The sequence below is a fragment of the Colias philodice genome, chromosome 9 (assembly GCF_061535455.1).
Source record: "Colias philodice isolate Cphi_HAF_F1 chromosome 9, ilColPhil1 Martin Lab GWU primary, whole genome shotgun sequence".
NCBI lineage: Eukaryota > Metazoa > Arthropoda > Insecta > Lepidoptera > Pieridae > Colias > Colias philodice.
In genome coordinates, this window is record NC_143094.1 from 9,536,394 (window position 1) to 9,553,657 (window position 17,264).

The following is a 17,264-nucleotide window of genomic DNA, read 5'->3' on the forward strand; positions in this document are numbered from 1 at the left end:
TACAGGCAAATTTCAAGACGAAAGAAAGCTAAGCAAGAAGGTTTTCAATCATTATAAAAAATCCCATAGACTAAAATCCTAAATATACTATAGACCGTGGATATGTAGCATACATATATGGAAGGCCATTCTGGTGGTGGACTATAGAACAATTTCACACGCAAAACTTGACATCGGATGGCTCACGTAAAGCAAAATTGAATCCACTTAGATGAGGCGAGCTAGCCATTATTCAATTTATGCGGGCAGTTCCCGTCCCCACAAAGACCCTACGATCCGGATATTGTGGGATAGGCGCTCACGTAAAGGGAAAACTTCAATGCGTGACGTAGAACGTGCAAGAGTATCAAGACTGCTCATTGAAAGGAGATATTGTGTACGTAATCTAACTTAGGTCCTTATCCTTATTTTTTCAAGTACGTCTGTCTCTGCGGTCACCTTTCTGTAAGTTTGTTTGCGCTTTCTATGTTCGTTGGTTTAGTCTATTTGGACATCCTGTGTTTATAAACAATTTATCCATTTTACAAGTCTACAAAGTCATAATTTCCTAAGTCTTGTGTTTCAGTCAATGTTTACTATCAAAAATGGCTACTAAATCCTTTATCATAACCCATATAAATTTGACAAAGTAAGCTTAATTTTCATTATATTTCTTTAAATAAAAATAGCTTTTAAATTTTATAAATTTATATGAAACAACAATTAAGTAATTTATCATAATCGCTCTCCGTCACGGCGTTTACTATTTCGTCCCTTGACGTGCGTAAAAAGTGAATGCAGTGCGGGCAGTCTTTGTTACAGCGAACGTTTATATGTGGGTCACGGACTCACGGCAATGCCTCTCGTACCGCCATTATAGTACAACCATTTCATCTCCGGGGAATGCTCAGACACATATTCATTTACTAAATGTATTTATTTTTAGTCTAGTGATTTAAACAGATGGCGTGTAAGCGGAATATATTGTCGTCGAATTTAATATTTGCAATTTTATTTTATTTGATGGAAGAGTCGGTAACTTAATTATATTGAATTCATTTGTTTTTATGAAATTTATGCAACTCCGTTATTTTAACTTTAGAACAAAGAGAATACGGAAAGTTTTAATTAATGACTAAAGAATTTGCATTTAAGATTACCACGAAGTTTTACCTGAATATCGATCGACTATACAATTGTAACATCTGGTTCGATTTGAGCAAGTTGTCAGTATCAATACATAATTCACGAGAAAACAAGAAAGGTTTAGCCCAAAATAATGGAGGATATAACACGCCTCAGGACAATGTCATATCAGCACATTCACTAACGGAATCAGTAAACAGGCTGCGAGCTGAATATGGAATGACATTCATAAAAATGTGACCCTATCGCTACGGAGATTGCTATCGCCTATCTACTACATGCGATGTATTGTGTATGGTGACTGATAGCTTATCGTTTTAAAGTATTCTAAATAATCCCAACGCTTCATTTGTTTTCTCTTTTTATTCTTATCTTAAGTTATGGAAAGATTTGCTTTGCAGGAAGACGAAATGTCAATACAGATAGAGATAGATTCACATTTGTCTAAACTAAAAACTAATTTAAATCAAGTAAAATAACTTTAAATTTTAGGGTTACCATGTATTATTGGTGGTAAATGTTAAAAATATGTAATAATATGACGTTTCAAAAGTGCTTCTCGAAGAAGTCTAATTGAATAAATAAATGTTTGAGTTTATTTTTGAATATCCTTATACAGTCTACCTACCTAAAAATTCAAAACGGAACGCTGGAACTTGGAGCAGTTATGTGGTTCGAATTTTATGATAAAATAGATGACGCAACCTCTTCAATTTGCCCAATAGATGACGTAAACGTTCCACCCAAATGAAATTGATAAAATATTTCAATCCCATGAGTATCATCGGAATAGTCGTTTGAATAGACGTCAGACAGATTTTATTCCCTAGGCGTTTAAAAATCAAGATGCAATCAAGAAATGCAGCAAAATGTAATTAAAATTTAAAATTTAAAATATTGATTATGAATAATTTTCCCGACGACCCTTCCTAGAATTTAATTGCATGTTCAAATTCTTTTTATAACGGCATTAGTTACTGTAAATAATTTATAATTAGGTTCATCAGGTGATCTACCATTGCGGAAAGTCAGGGCCATTAGCTACCGGTGAGTATAGCCCAAGGTAAAGAGCAATTATTGCGCAATTAGATATCATTTGACTTCATTAACAGCTTCGCAGCAAACATCCATTCATCGTTTGTCAATAACTAGCTCATCTCCTTCAATTAGTTAAAACCCATCCTCTTAGTACTCGATTATTTAGTCATTAATAACGTCTTGTCCGTTAAATTTTTGTTTGTTTTTAACCAAACTATATCCAACATACTACAACAGTACCTATACGATCAGGACAATACCTAATACTGATAACCGAACAAAATTTGAGTAAACTATATAGCATCATGAGTTCATTCATCTGTTCTTCTCATTAAATACCACTTACAGTAAACACTATGCACAAGACAGTTCAACATCTTATTCCAGACACGTATTTCAATCGAACAAGTTTCGCCAATCGTATTGGCTGTCGACAGGGGCGAAAACTTTAGCCCAACTAAAATATCGAGCATTGAATGACTTCCCAATTTCCCGACACTTCAAACACTCAGAACCAATTCTGGACATTAACAATTACTTGCCGACTAGGAAGCTGACGTTCTATATCTCGAGGTCTATTTTGTTGAAATGTTACGATAGTATTGGCATTTGTCGTTGAACCATGTTTCAAGTTTAATCACTCTTTTCCCGTGAAGGTGAAAGTATAAAGAGGAATATTCACGCATGTACTAATACACATATATTTTCACATTTACTTTATAGTTCAATTACATGAGGTCGTAGAACAGCAACAATCGTGTGCGTGATGTGTCGCACACGAAACGGGATTGAGCATTTAAACCCGAATGTATGTTTCAATTAAACGAGGAGATTTCACGGATGTCGAATACGAAATCACAAATTGAGTGTTCCCATTTGTGTTGACATGATTAAAGCGAGCTTTATGTACATTGAACAATACGATTTGACTCCTTTACATTTGCTAATTAAATATTGTGAACAAGGGGTTATAAAAATACGTATTGCGTACGTAATAATTATGTACCTTAAAACCTACATTGATTCTATAGTGCATAAACATCAAGCAACTTCGTTCCGTGATGAAAAATCCAGAGGCTATTTTCTATGACTAGGTGCACTCATAATGAAACAACCACTTCAAAAAGAATAGTTTTATACAGAATTACACAATTTACAAATAGCGATCGGGGAGCATTCGTAGTTTCCATTGTTATGCGGGTGATCCATTGGCGAGCAAAACCGCTGGTTCGCTAACGAACTCGCGAGCCAAAGGTCTAAACCGCCAATGGAGCACTTAAAAGTCTGCGGACTTAAAGAACGGCGAATTTGCTCGCTGGCTCGTTGTGCATGCTTGAAATTCTAAGTCCGCGGTCAAAAAAACCGCCAGTGGATCAGGCGAGCCGGCGAGCCTACAGTCTTTTTGCGAATTTCGTGTCGAACGCACGCGCTGCGTCTAGCTAAAAAAAATGGATTTACGCTCGTTTCGTCGCGAGTTTGTATCGGAATTTATACAATGTTTTAAGGAACATGATTGTCTATGGAAGTACACCAGCAGAGACTATAAAAATAAATTACTAAAAACTTCCGCGTACAATAAACTTTTAGAGATCTACCAAAAACATGATCCCAACAGTACAATATCTGATGTTAAGAAGACCATTCAATCTCTGCGAGCATGTCACAGGAAGGAGAGAAAAAAGGTTCAAGCTAGCATGAGTACTGGATCAGGGGCCGATGATGTGTATACACCCAAGTTGTGGTACTACATAGAATTGGAATAATAATTTCGGTAATCATTTGGTTCTCCAATAAGCTCTGACATTAAATTTAAATGGGACAAGCGTTGTCTTTCTTGAAGCCAATTTTTTACCCACACTTTATGGCGTCTTTTCGTCTTTTTTTGTTCTTACTCCTGATTTAAAAGTACCCCCAAGTAACAAAGTAACTCCGTCTGGGAGCACGACATGACTTCACCAACGATGAGAGTAAACTGTTTGGTACGCTAATGGATCACCAACGCGAGTCGACGAGCCAACGAGTCAACGATCTAAACCGTCGGCTCGTCGGCTCGCCAGTGGATCACCCGCTTTAGAGGCACAAACGGCGGCGTTGTTACACATTTAGTTCTTCACAAATAGAGAATACGAGAGCAAAAGAAACAATACTCAATAGCGGTTCAGACAATAATGGTATTAAACGGATGTAGGTCAGTTTAAGCGCGATTTTAAAATCTTAACATAATTACAGAGTCGCGACGCGTGGGAAAATATAAAAGCACCCTCAGCAAATTTAACTCGGTCAATTTATTCATAAAAATTTAGAAATTTCCCCGTTAATTTTAAGAAATAGGTCAGATGAGAAACAAAACAGAGATGTCCAAGCCTTAAGTCTCGGCGAAGACAATGAATACTCCATAATACAGATTAGCTCCTTGAATACTAAGAAAAATGCAGTATTTCAGATCACCTTTTGAGTTTTATGAAAATTGAAGGTTCGAGATGTTCGAGATGTAGATTGTAGGTACTTTTACAGTTATAAAAATTAGCAATTATTGATACGAACAACATTTATAAATTAATTGGAAGTTGTAGAATATAACCGAACGACCCTGGGTGCAATATAAAATTCGGAGTAATGATAGACCTCGTTAGCTTAAGTAAGTACAGGTTGAGATGGCTGTTCATTAAAACATTACGCTCATTTGCAACACTACCTACGTATTCGTATATTCGCATCTGTAGAAACGGCCAATTATACATAAATAAATGTAGTTATGTAGGTCTATATCTGTTTGCAGTCCCATGGGTAACATTTTCAGCGTGGGATGAAAGCCCTAAAGTCGTAACATAATAATGGTAAAATCCAAGTACAAAGCTTGCTTCTGTTGAAATAATTATGTCGCTTGTGTATTATTTATATCTACATATAACCTTGACCTTAAAAATTTGCGGGCTAAAAAAAATATTAAATAAATAATATTATAATATATTTATTTTCATTAGCAAAATATGTTGTTTATGAAAATAACCTTATTAGTAAACTGAAATATGGCAATTTCAGACATTGTGACATTTTCAAAGCCATTCATGGATTTTAATTAATGATGTTGGGTTTAGTCACATACCTATTCTATATATCACAAATTTATAATACAGTGAAAATTAATGCGACCTAGATAGGTTGGATGGTGGCGAATTTACATACATAAATAAAAAGCACTTAACCATACCCAAAGTACTATAACACAAGGACAAATGTTTGGACAGTTTTATAATTTTCGAACATATTTAATTACGAAGCTTTAAAAGTGATAAATATTAAATATAAAACATTTCATGATAGCTTTATTCATTAATACCTAATACCTCTAGCTTTGTAAGCAATGGCTTGTTACACTGATTAGAGGCAAATAAATTGTTCGACGGGGTTAAGCTCGGAACGTGGTCCGCCTCCCAAAGGATCATTATTTATGAGCCGACACAAGAACGCTCTGAATCAATATTTGGGAGCTCTAATGTTCAATAAATTATTACGATGTTTGAGATTTTGCTGAATAAGAAAAATTCCGCCATTATTTTCTTTCAATTTTTCTTCTTTTCTTCGGCTCTATTATTTACTCAGATAATTTTATATTTTCGAATACTGACAATGTGATTTCACATTGTTATAAGTCTTTCGATAAAACATAAATGTCTTCCTACGCATTTTATATACAAATGATATTTATATGTCTTTAAAATTCAAAATTAAAAACAAAAAAGAATAAAGATATATAGTAAATTATATAGGTATTATATTTTTTATTCTATTAATTAATTATAACCACAAAAATATGGCTTTTACAGTTCTGCCCAAAGCTTAAGTGGATGTTATTAACATCACCAACCCACATTGTCAAATGAAGGTCGATGGCCTCGTTCGACATCATAATTTAATTGACGGTCTAATGGAAGTTCAATTAAAACAAATTATCATCGAACTTTTAAAGAAGAACACAAGTATATGTACGTAATAGGATATGGACAATTATTTATTTATTACATTACCGCTTTGTTATATAATTCGTTGATTTACATTTTCTTAGGCCAGCTCGACGCCGCCGACGCGGCCGGCGATGTTTATCTCTCACGTAGGTATATGAGGTTAGTTAATTACAGGATTATTCTCATGATTATATACAATTTGCTTCACGCAAGCTCAAATTATCTTATCTTGAGTTCAATTACTTCTAGTGTTAAGGACAACTCGAGTCCAATAATTGTTAATACTCTACAAATAATTTGGAAAATCCAAAAGTGCACGCCTCATAATTTTTTTTTAATAAATATTAATTAATTATTATTTTTGTTTATTTAATAACAATTAAACCACATCGAATCAGACCCTGAAAAATGAAAGGGTTCTATTCCTGAGCATACTCAAGCGTAAGAGAAAAAAAAAGACTCGATTAGTAAAGTATTTCGGTCGCTATCGTGTTAACAAGAAAAAGGATCCGCACATACAGACACACGGACGTCCAAGACAGAACTTTTTTAAACTGTTTTTTAACTAGTTTAAATAACAAAAATGACATCAAAAATATCATGAACGTTAAAAATAGTGATTTTCTTAATATGTGTGTGTATGTATTATCTTACAAGTGCAATGTATGATACATAAAGACATTTTAAGTTTGAAAAATCAGATGTTTTGCGCGAAGTGACAGTAGTACCCACCTCAACGCTTCGCTTATGAGGCGTGCAAAAGTATCCGAACAAAGCTGTAGTTTCGACGGTTTCATAAGTATCGTACATTCTAAGCTTTTTTGAAATTTTTACTGTTAAAGCTTCCTTTCATATATTTTCAATAGATTTTTCTCATAAAATGTTTAAAGTCAAGTTTAAACAGAAACTTTTCTATGTCCACATGTTATATTTATAGCTATTGGGAAAACATCGCAACCTATCTTGCAGGGAAGCTCAAAATTGAGCGAGATTGGGACTAAACCGTAACACAAACAGCTTATGGCAAGAAACGCGCAGTAACAAATAGGTATTGAGGACGAAACAGGTGGAACGCTGCGGCAAGAATTACATAACAACCGCTCCGTGGTTTGATATTAATTCGCAAACTGTTTGGTCTAGGTATACTCTATAGAAGCTGAAGGTTGGTACAGATTTTTATCTTAGATACAATGTATAAGCCTTTCAAGTTTATAATTGTACGTGTGTACAAGACGAGTTATGTTACTGAGATTTTATTTCAGACATATTCTGCACAGTATGATAGGTATACGCTGTTATGTCATACAGATGTATTTATGACATAAAAGCATGGTAAATTCTTCTGGGCTAATATTATATTAGATTTCTGATTTTCCATTTTATTTGGATTATCTCACTAAGATAACAATATTGTTGAACTATTGCGATAAATCCCAGTTAAGTTGCGAGCAATATTCAAATCAACTCATATTTCAGTTTTCTCCTTCTGTGAAATTTTAAACAAACAGTAGGTACCTATACTCTACAGTCTACAATAATGCCAAACGTTTATTCCCAGAAAAGAAGAGCAAATATAAATATATTTTATTTCGTATTCTTGGCCGATATGAATAGAGCGTTAGTCGTCTGTTTGTGCGCTTATTGTTTACTAATTGATGCTAGGGTGAAAATGTACGGGCCCTTAACCTTTTGTTCTTTTAAACGTTCGCTTATTATGAAACGTTAAAAGCACAGCCAGCGTTTAAACGCCTTTTGGCTATTTATGCACTTCCGACAAGAGCCCTAATATCGTAAAGTCGTAACCTCATATTTTACTACTAATAATTTTTACCTATAGCCTGTAATAACTAAACCAGTTTAATATTAATGTTCGACATTACGACCGAATTTTCGCAATCAGTTGAAAAATATGTTATGTATGCGTCCGTGACCATGACTCATTCTGATTATTTATTTAAGCACATAAATAAAATAATAGATTATATTATGTGTAATGTGTATGACGTAGCCATTGAGCATCATCATTCCAGCCTTTCAGGACGTCCACTACAGGACATAGGCCTCCCCCAAAGATTTCCAAAACGACCGATCACCAGCGGCCTGAATCCAGCGGCTCCCCGCCACTTTGATCAGGTCGTCTGTCCATCGCGTTGTAGGCCGTCCCACACTGCGGTCTGCGACGTCCTGTACGTGGTCGCCACTCAAGAACCTCTTTGCCCCAACGGCCATCGGTTCTTTCCCCCCCCAAAAAGATACACATTGAGCATATCAGCATGGAAAATATAATTTGCATTTTAATATTATTCAACTTAAATTTTGCATAGACGAGGAATACCAGGAACACTACTCTACATCTCTCCATTCATTAAACACCATGATTGGTATCGTTTAACGCGTATTTTCATTTCTGCTCAACAAAGTGAAACGATCATATTATGGAGATTCGTGGGCCCGTCGCAAAGTTCCAAGCAGAGGATTAAATCAATCTGAGCATTGCATAACTCGCGACAGTTTGATTTATACTGAGTCAGCATGCAACTCATTCCAAAATTGGAACTCGCAGGAAATACAAACAACGTGGCGCTTGACGCGTTTTACGTCTGACTATACATAGATTGTAGCTACAGCTAACTAAGTTGATTGGGAACCGAGCGTATTTCCGATGCGACTAACACCACATGCCACTAGTAGTCCGGGATACATCGCCCATTTTTGCAAGTGATTACTATCAAGCTAATTTTTCGTGAGTAGCTTTATTTTGATGAGATGCCCAATAATTTCATGTACGAAACTCTCGATTGTGGTAGGTAGCTTACAGAGGTAACAAGGATAAAAATTTTTGATTTGACGGTTCTCAAATATTTATTACGCAATTTGTAGGACAATATGTCTGTTGAATTATATAAGTATTAAATAAGTGAAAATAAAAAAATCAGCTGGTTAGTAATCATTTATGATGACTTCGTTATCGATACACATCGGAAAGGGGGACTCTTTGATCAAACCATAGATTTTGTAGGACAAATATTTTTTCGAATAATTTAGATAATTATCTTGAGATTGAACAAAAAAAAACATTCAGTTAGTAATTAATATTTGAGAACCATCAAATCAAAATATTTTATCCTTGTTTCCTCTGGTAGCTACCACAATCGAGAGTTTTGTACATGAAATTATTGGGCATCTCATCAAAATAAAGCTACTCACGAAAAATTAGCTTGATAGTACCTAATCACTTGCAAAAATGGGCGATGTATCCCGGACTATAGTTAATATAAAATATTAATGTTAGTCCTAGAGTGAAGAATGTGAATAAATGTCTTTGTTCGCGATCGATTCTTAAATCTAGGCCTAGTAGGTATTTGTATTTGTCAGTCATAGACCGTAAAACATTATGTTAGGTATACGTTTTAAACGCATAACCCTAATACAATTAACACAATATTAAAAATAAACTTTTCTTTATGATTTATTATTTAAACAATACATAAATCGTCATGGTCGTTTCATAAAATAAATTTATTTAAGTGTTGCTAAAACTGGTTATCAAGTCTAATAAATTATTTAGTCCGCTACAACTTCGTCAACTTACTGCGAGTAGTAGTCGATTAATACGAATATTACCAGTTTTATTTATTCAAATGATACAAAAGCAACGATTATTTTGATAACATCGTGAATCAACGGACTCCATAATCGAATAACCTTGGCTGAAGTAGCTGAATGAGAGCTTAATTTTGGAATGCTGCCAATGTGCAATAACAATAAAAGTAACATACTAATTAATATGAAAGATAGAACATTATGATAATACTAGATTTCCGCCCGCGGCTCCGCCCGCGTTTTCAAAGGAAAACCCGCATAGTTCGCGTTCCCGTGGGATTTCCGGGATAAAACCTATCCTATGTGTTAATTCAAGTTACCCTCTATATGTGTGCTAAATTTCATTGTAATCGGTTCAGTAGTTTTTACGTGATAGAGTAATAAACATCCATACATCCATACATCCTTACAAACTTTCGCCTTTATAATATATATTAGATATTAGAATATTAGAAATAGAAATATTAGAATACAATATTAGAATATTAGATGTAACGAAATCATTATCCCAAATCCAGAACGCAGACTTTGTACATTGAATATAGCCACTACGAAGGCTTCAAGGAACACACCACGTAAATTCCTTGAATTCTCATAATTCGAACTAATATTTCATCGGAGTCAATTAATCATCACATCAATACAAATAAGGCCAAACGTCTGTTTATACTATTTGATTTGAATTAGATTAAACCAATAATAACAATAGATAGCAACCTCTAAAACATGCAAACTTTAATCTAATTAACCCTAGACCTGCAGTAAAAAAGGAATCGATAGCTCTCTATTACACAATATAAGTAGATATATAACTAACTACTAGTTACATATTAAATTGATTTCTTCGCATGTGCATAGTCGCGTGCATTACTCTACTAACATAATCACTGATAGTACAATCAGATTAAACAAATATGGAAACAATATAAATTCAAAAACCTACGTACCTACTGTAACCGATGCCATACTTTAACACATTCGGTTAACGCTATCTAGAAGTTATACACGATATCATTTGTAATAATAATATTATAAAATTATATTACGAACGTGATAAATTTTATTATTGTATTTTTATATGTATAATAATTTATACTAACACCGAAGTTTGTTTCTGGTTATGCTCTGTTGCGAATCGTCTCTCTTGGGAATCGCGAATCGTTCGAATTATATTTTATTACTTTAGTTTGCCATTTCTTTACTCCAGTCTTATTCTCAGTAAGAATATAAAATATCTAATACAATCTAATCTAAGCAATATTTTAGAATAATCAGAATAAAAATCACTGTGATGTTATGATACATCATTGTTTACCCAGAACTTTTCCTTATCACGAGCGTTTAGTCTGGCATACCTACAACTTAACGCTATTTAATATTCATAGCATATCAAGATTCAAGTGATAAAACGAACAAAACATAAATTAATAGATCCATATACTTTACGAACTTTTTTCACTAAAATCAAATATTACATCAAATAGACAATACACGAGACGTGTTCTATAAATAAAGGCAGCGAAAGACGTGAATCAGCTGATGTAAATGCATATATAGAGGGGCGCATTAACAATAGCCTTTATTCAAAACGCTTCCCTAACACTTTTCAATCTTCATAATAGACTACTTGATAATAAAGGAAGATTCAATTTAAAGTCTCCCCAACGCCTAGTTGCATCGACTAGGGAGTCGTTATAGGGATATCTAAAGCAGCTTTACACTGCCCCCCTAGTCAAGTGGCTTTCTGTTAGCGTAGCGTTCAATAGAATAGACTACGAATGATTTCTAATGAAATTTATCTACAGTCTACGTCAATCTCATATATTCGTAGTCTATTCTATTGAACGCTACGCTAACAGAAAGCCACTTGACTAGGGGGGCAGATGTGTACAAAAATTTTACACAACGAAAGATATACTAAGGTTATTTATTTTTCTTTTATTATTATTTATTTTTTTTTTAAGGTGAAGTATTTATTATTATTTACTCTGGTGATAATTTCATTTCATGATATATGCGTATGTTAGGGAAAATCAAATTGGAATACGAATTAACCATCATAATAGATTTGTAGGTAATTTCCAGGTTTGCTTATAAAGTGTTTTAACTTAATTATAACTGTAGTTTTATAGAGTTACAGAATTTGTTTTTCGGCATTTCAAGCATTTCACAACAGTATAGAAAATTGTGAAAAACAACGTATTAATGTAAATGAAAACACTTGAAAGAATTTAGATGCAATCAGATAAATTTGAGGGGAAAAGAAAGTTGTTTCTTAGATAACAAAATTGCGCAGGAAAAATTTCAAAAGAAAACTTTATATAACTTTATTTTGAACGCAAATCTCAAGGAAAGTGGGAATATTTTTCAAGCAAACTTTTACAACCATCAATGTGATTCTTTTGTTTTAATATTGTTACGCTTTGCGGGTTTCAATTTGCAAAACATTTTAATTATATTGAAGCAAAAATTTAAGTCGAAAAAACAAGCACTAATATTTCAGTATTATATGTATTGCGATATTCTGCAGATACCTTTTTTAAAAGCGATCACCAAGCTGTTTTTTTGTTAGATTAAATTTAAATAGTAAGTAGGTATAAATGTGAGAAATAAATGCACTTGAACCATATTTATATTTTAACTAGCTTACCGCCCGCGGCTTCGCCCGCTTTGTCTAAAACCTAATAAATTATATACTAAAAACTTCCTCTTGAATCACTCTATCTATTAAAAAAAAACCGCATCAAAATCTGTTGCGTAGTTTCAAAGATTTAAGCATACAAAGGGACATAGGGACAGAGAAAGCGACTTTGTTTTATACTATTTAGTGAACAAACAAACAAAAATACTTTATTGTGCACCACAGAGAAAAGTACAAGTAAGGACACAATACATTAGTTAATAAAAGAGCACAAGTGGAGTGATAATGATAATTTTAATGTAAATTATGCATGAATTATTCATTATTTTTTTTAATAATTATAGATTAAATTAATAACAATATAACTTATGTAGTGTATAGATCTGTGGGTATCTTATGTAAGATTTCCCCACGCTAAGGTAGTCGCCAGACAACAAGGTAACTATGAGCGTATTCGAAGATTATATAGTTATTAGTTATTCCACAAGGAAGTGCTGAAATTAACGATTAAAAATATTCGTGAGCCAGCTATGACGGAGGTTCATGAGTCAACTTGACGAAGGCCGCACACCGGATGCTGGCACCGTCAACTGATAAACCGTATCAAACCACTGATGGCAATTACTTAGGCTTATGCCATTTTCCAAGTGAATTTCAAAATATTGGGTCGGAAACACGATTAACACGTAGGCTGCAACTTAGTTATATGTTGCATACAATTAATTGTTCGCGATTGCTCAATCGATTTGTATGTTGTCCATACTGATTTCAAAAATGTGAAAATAACGTGTGTATATTGGCTTTTCACAATTGAATTGGCGTGGAATTGTGTGCAGCTTTAGTAGTTATAGCTGTATGAATAATTATATTATTTAAAGTCGCAGAAATGGTGACTCTGAAAAGTATCGATAATTTTATGATATACCTACATTTTGCGTTGAACTAATTAAATGGGTAAACTTTACGTTTCGGTAAAAATCGAGAAACCCCCTTTGAAGGTCAAAAACATGGGTTTTCTCGATTTTAGTAAAATGGGTAGTGATTTTTTTCCAAGCGCCTGCACCGTAATGATGTCGAGATTAGAGATTTTTATTTCTAAATATATTTTTAACAATTTTACCACATTTGAAATAGGATTTTTTTATACCTTTGAGTCTAAATTACCTGAGCTAAGAGGGTTGACGGTATGAACATAAAAAGTTGCCATTTGCCCGAATCGTCAATGCAGTAAGATGCACCATTACAAATCAGTACGAAATATAAAATATTTATTAATAATAAAATTTTATATGCTTCATAAAAATACGTACATCTATAACGTCCCCTATACTAAAATTTTAACACAGTAGGTACACAATGAATGAAATTTATTCAAACGTAGGGTAAGTCGGCGCGGGTCGCTCACAGTTATGTAAACCTTAATCTGTTAATACCGCTTTGACCCGAAATTAAAAAAATACAGCATGTTTTACATTTAAATATAAATTTTGAATATCGTGTGCATATTTTATGGTAGCCAAATAGTTGATGTCGGTCCAAAGATAAATAAAAGGCTAAAGGAGGTCAAGTGATAAATTTCCTTTATGTTAAAATGTAGCCAGGCGCTTCGTAGGTCTGGAAGGAGAATAATTCTTTTTGATTGTCGCTTACCTCGATTGAGACAGCTTTTACGCAAACAGACTCGCAAAACACGACGCACAATAACTAATTCTGCCACTAATTAACATACTCGTAATTAAGAAGAAAGTGAAAACACATTTAATAATGTATAATTAAACATTAAACTAGGTAGGTACATACGCATAAACTACATGCCAACCAGCAATAAATAGAATTATACTATTCATAGCTTCTACGTAATTCTCTACTGTAGTGTTTTGAAAAAATATATGTAAGTGTAACTACTTAAAAAACAACTAAGTAATTTAATGTTTTCATAATATATAAACATATATATGTACCTAAGCAAAACTTATAGGTAGTGTATATAATGGTGTTTGCTTTTATTTTTCATGCAAAGGTTCTGCATAGCAATGAGTAATATCTAAAGAAAATTTGGAGTCACAGCTCATCACTGTCACATACACTCACATTCATACACTGTGGATTCTAACTATTGATAGTTAGGTACATATCTGCTTATCCTTTCTTTTATGAAAACAAAGCAACATAAAGGTGATAAATAATGAATTACAGACATTGTAATCTACATGTGTCTTTCCATTTTCACACTAAAATTTCTAGTTGTAAAAATAAGTTATCACTGATCAGAGTGTGTTACATAACTAATACAAAGAATAACAAAAGATATTCAATTAGGTATTAAAATTTATTTTATTTTCATAAAATTAGCAGTTTCAAGTTTTAACTAAAATTAAAAATAGATTTAATAAATATAGAGATGACATCATGCAATGTAAAAACTCAAAAATTTGTTCAGATTGTTATTGTCTCATACATCATGGAACATATTTATCTTTATAAAATGAATTTTTTGGAAGAAGATTATCATAGACTAGTTAATTACTCTGGCTCTGGCTTGCAGTGGGATAAAAGTAATCATACATAATACAATTTATAAAGTTAAAGTATACTTGTACTAAATTTTATCATGTATGTTATATAAATAATTCAATCCCAAACACACATGTAACACTCAGCACATAAGGAATAAAAAGTTTCCAACAAATACAAATGAATATATTTTTCACCTATGCACATTACAATATCAATGGTATGTTTGAGTGTGTGTGTACGTCTAATCTGTGGATATTGAAAAATAATAGGAATAACTTATTACTATAACCAATTGGCACTAGTAATTTGTGTGAATGGTTATTCATTATATTAGGTAGGTACAATTAATATATATATATATTTTTTTTTTATTTCATTTTTTTATGGAATAATAGGTCAAATATTTGAAATTATCAAATCATTTTACAACGGAAGAAAGAATCTGTGTCTATCTATACAAATATTATAAAGAGGAAAGGTTTGATTTTTTGTTTGTTTGTTTGTTTGTATGAATTGAATAGGCTCCGAAACTACTTGGCAGATTTGAAAAATTCTTTCACTGTTGGAAAGCTACATCATTTCTGAGTGACATAGGCTAGGTTTTATCCCGGAAATCCCACGGGAACGGGAACTATGCGGGTTTTTTTTTAAAACGCGGGCGAAGCCGCGGGCGGAAAGCTAGTTTCATTAATAAAGAACAAAACATACATAGACAAACTAAGAAACAAATCAATGTTTTAGAAAATAAGTATAAAGCAACCAGCATACGGCAGCCAGCATTACCTAATGTATTTTCTTTTTACTTTTAATTGATAAGAGATATCTCAAGCCTGTATGAATGTGTTGAGATAAATCCATACTAATATTATAAAGCTGAAGAGTTTGTTTGTTTGTTTGTTTGAACGCACTAATCTCGGGAACTACTGGTCCGATTTGAAAAATTCTTTCGGTGTTAGATAGCACATTTATCGAGGAAGGTTATAGGCTATATATCATCACGCTACGACCAACAGGAGTGGAGCCACGGGGGAGAAACCGCGCGGAGCAGCTAGTTTTAAATATAAGCATTTGCATCTTTGATATAATAGTACTATGAGAAATTTAACATTGAATAAACTCTAAAATTGGCAAGCAAATACCTAAGACAGATAGTATAATTCATTAGTCATTTTTTACCACTTCTTATCATAGTGTGATGTCACTGACATTAAACATATTATCTTTAATTTTAAGTTTACTGTAATTGTTTTACAATAATAAAGTATGATGTAAATTTTTCACGAAACAATACAAATTTCAAAGATTTGCATAATTATGAATATATCAAAACTTGCATAGTTTAAAATTTAAATGTTACTAATAAAATACTCTACCTGACTTGAACATAGGAATATTAGTCAAAAACTTTACAAATGAATTGAATTGATGTTATGTGCTAGAAAAATAAAATCCAAATATCAATCTAAATACATTATTCCAGTAAAATGGCAATTTTTCTTATCTAAGGTTCCTTAAAATTTTCATTGCCACTTAGAAATGATGTGCAAATAATTATGCCATTATCGAGGTTACATGCCAATTGCCAATGTTTTCTAATGAGTCAAGCAAGTAACTACTGCAAGGTTTTACATCAGGGCTCAGGCTTAAATCGATGTCAGCAAAGTAGGCGTTTTTGGGGAAAACCATTGAATGCAACAACTTGTCTCACTCCAACTACAGACCGATTAGACTCATTCAGCTAAGGGTTTACGGGTGGGGCGACTAAATTGTCTGATAGGAATATGTAGAACTGTACGTTTATTAGAGAAATGCTTTTCTAATAAGCGATCTGCAGTGGGGTGCATAGATTCAATGCTAGCTCTTTGTGAGTTCGAGGTCACCAGAAAACGATTGGTTATAATATAGGACTTGCCAAAGTAAAACACGGCTTACCGCTTGTAGCGCCGCTAACCTGTCCTTCGTCATCCTTTACAGAAAATCACACACCAAATAAAGGTTTTATCTTATTACACAATCCCATTCACAGATATTTTCTTAACAAACGTCACAAAACTAAAGGACACGAACACTAGTTCACTTCACTCAAAAAATCGATACAACGAACGAACGAAACTTCCATCCGTCACTGAAGAGAATTTTCACAATTTTACAGATGGCGCAACTTGACTTGAAATTATGACGTCAGGGTTGCGGATGTCGGTAAAACAGTACGAGGAGAAATATATTTAACTACTCTTTAAAATAATTTTCATCAATATAGTATAAAAGATCAATTTAAAAACTTTAAAAAATTTATTATACCGATATCAAGTAAATTAGATTTTTTTAAATACAACTTTTGCTCTCATAATAATAAAATTCAAAAGAAAAGAGAT

The 17,264-nt window shown here is 33.1% G+C and overlaps 1 protein-coding gene across 6 annotated transcripts in view; it reads right to left on the reverse strand.

Annotated features, from left to right (window-relative positions):
- Syx1A (Syntaxin 1A) overlaps positions 1–17,038 on the reverse strand; it is a 43,653-nt gene extending 26,615 nt beyond the window's left edge. For 4 of the 6 annotated variants that reach the window (XM_089699334.1, XM_089699335.1, XM_089699333.1 and 1 more), the window contains exon 1: positions 16,822–17,037. In XM_089699334.1, coding sequence (XP_089555460.1) covers positions 16,822–16,854 — 33 coding nt within the window. In that variant the 5' untranslated portion in view covers positions 16,855–17,037. Of the gene's footprint in view, positions 1–16,821 lie in introns of all 6 variants that reach the window. The other 2 variants (XM_089699332.1, XM_089699331.1) reach the window with 2 other exon arrangements.
- Between the last annotated feature and the right edge of the window lie 226 nt (positions 17,039–17,264).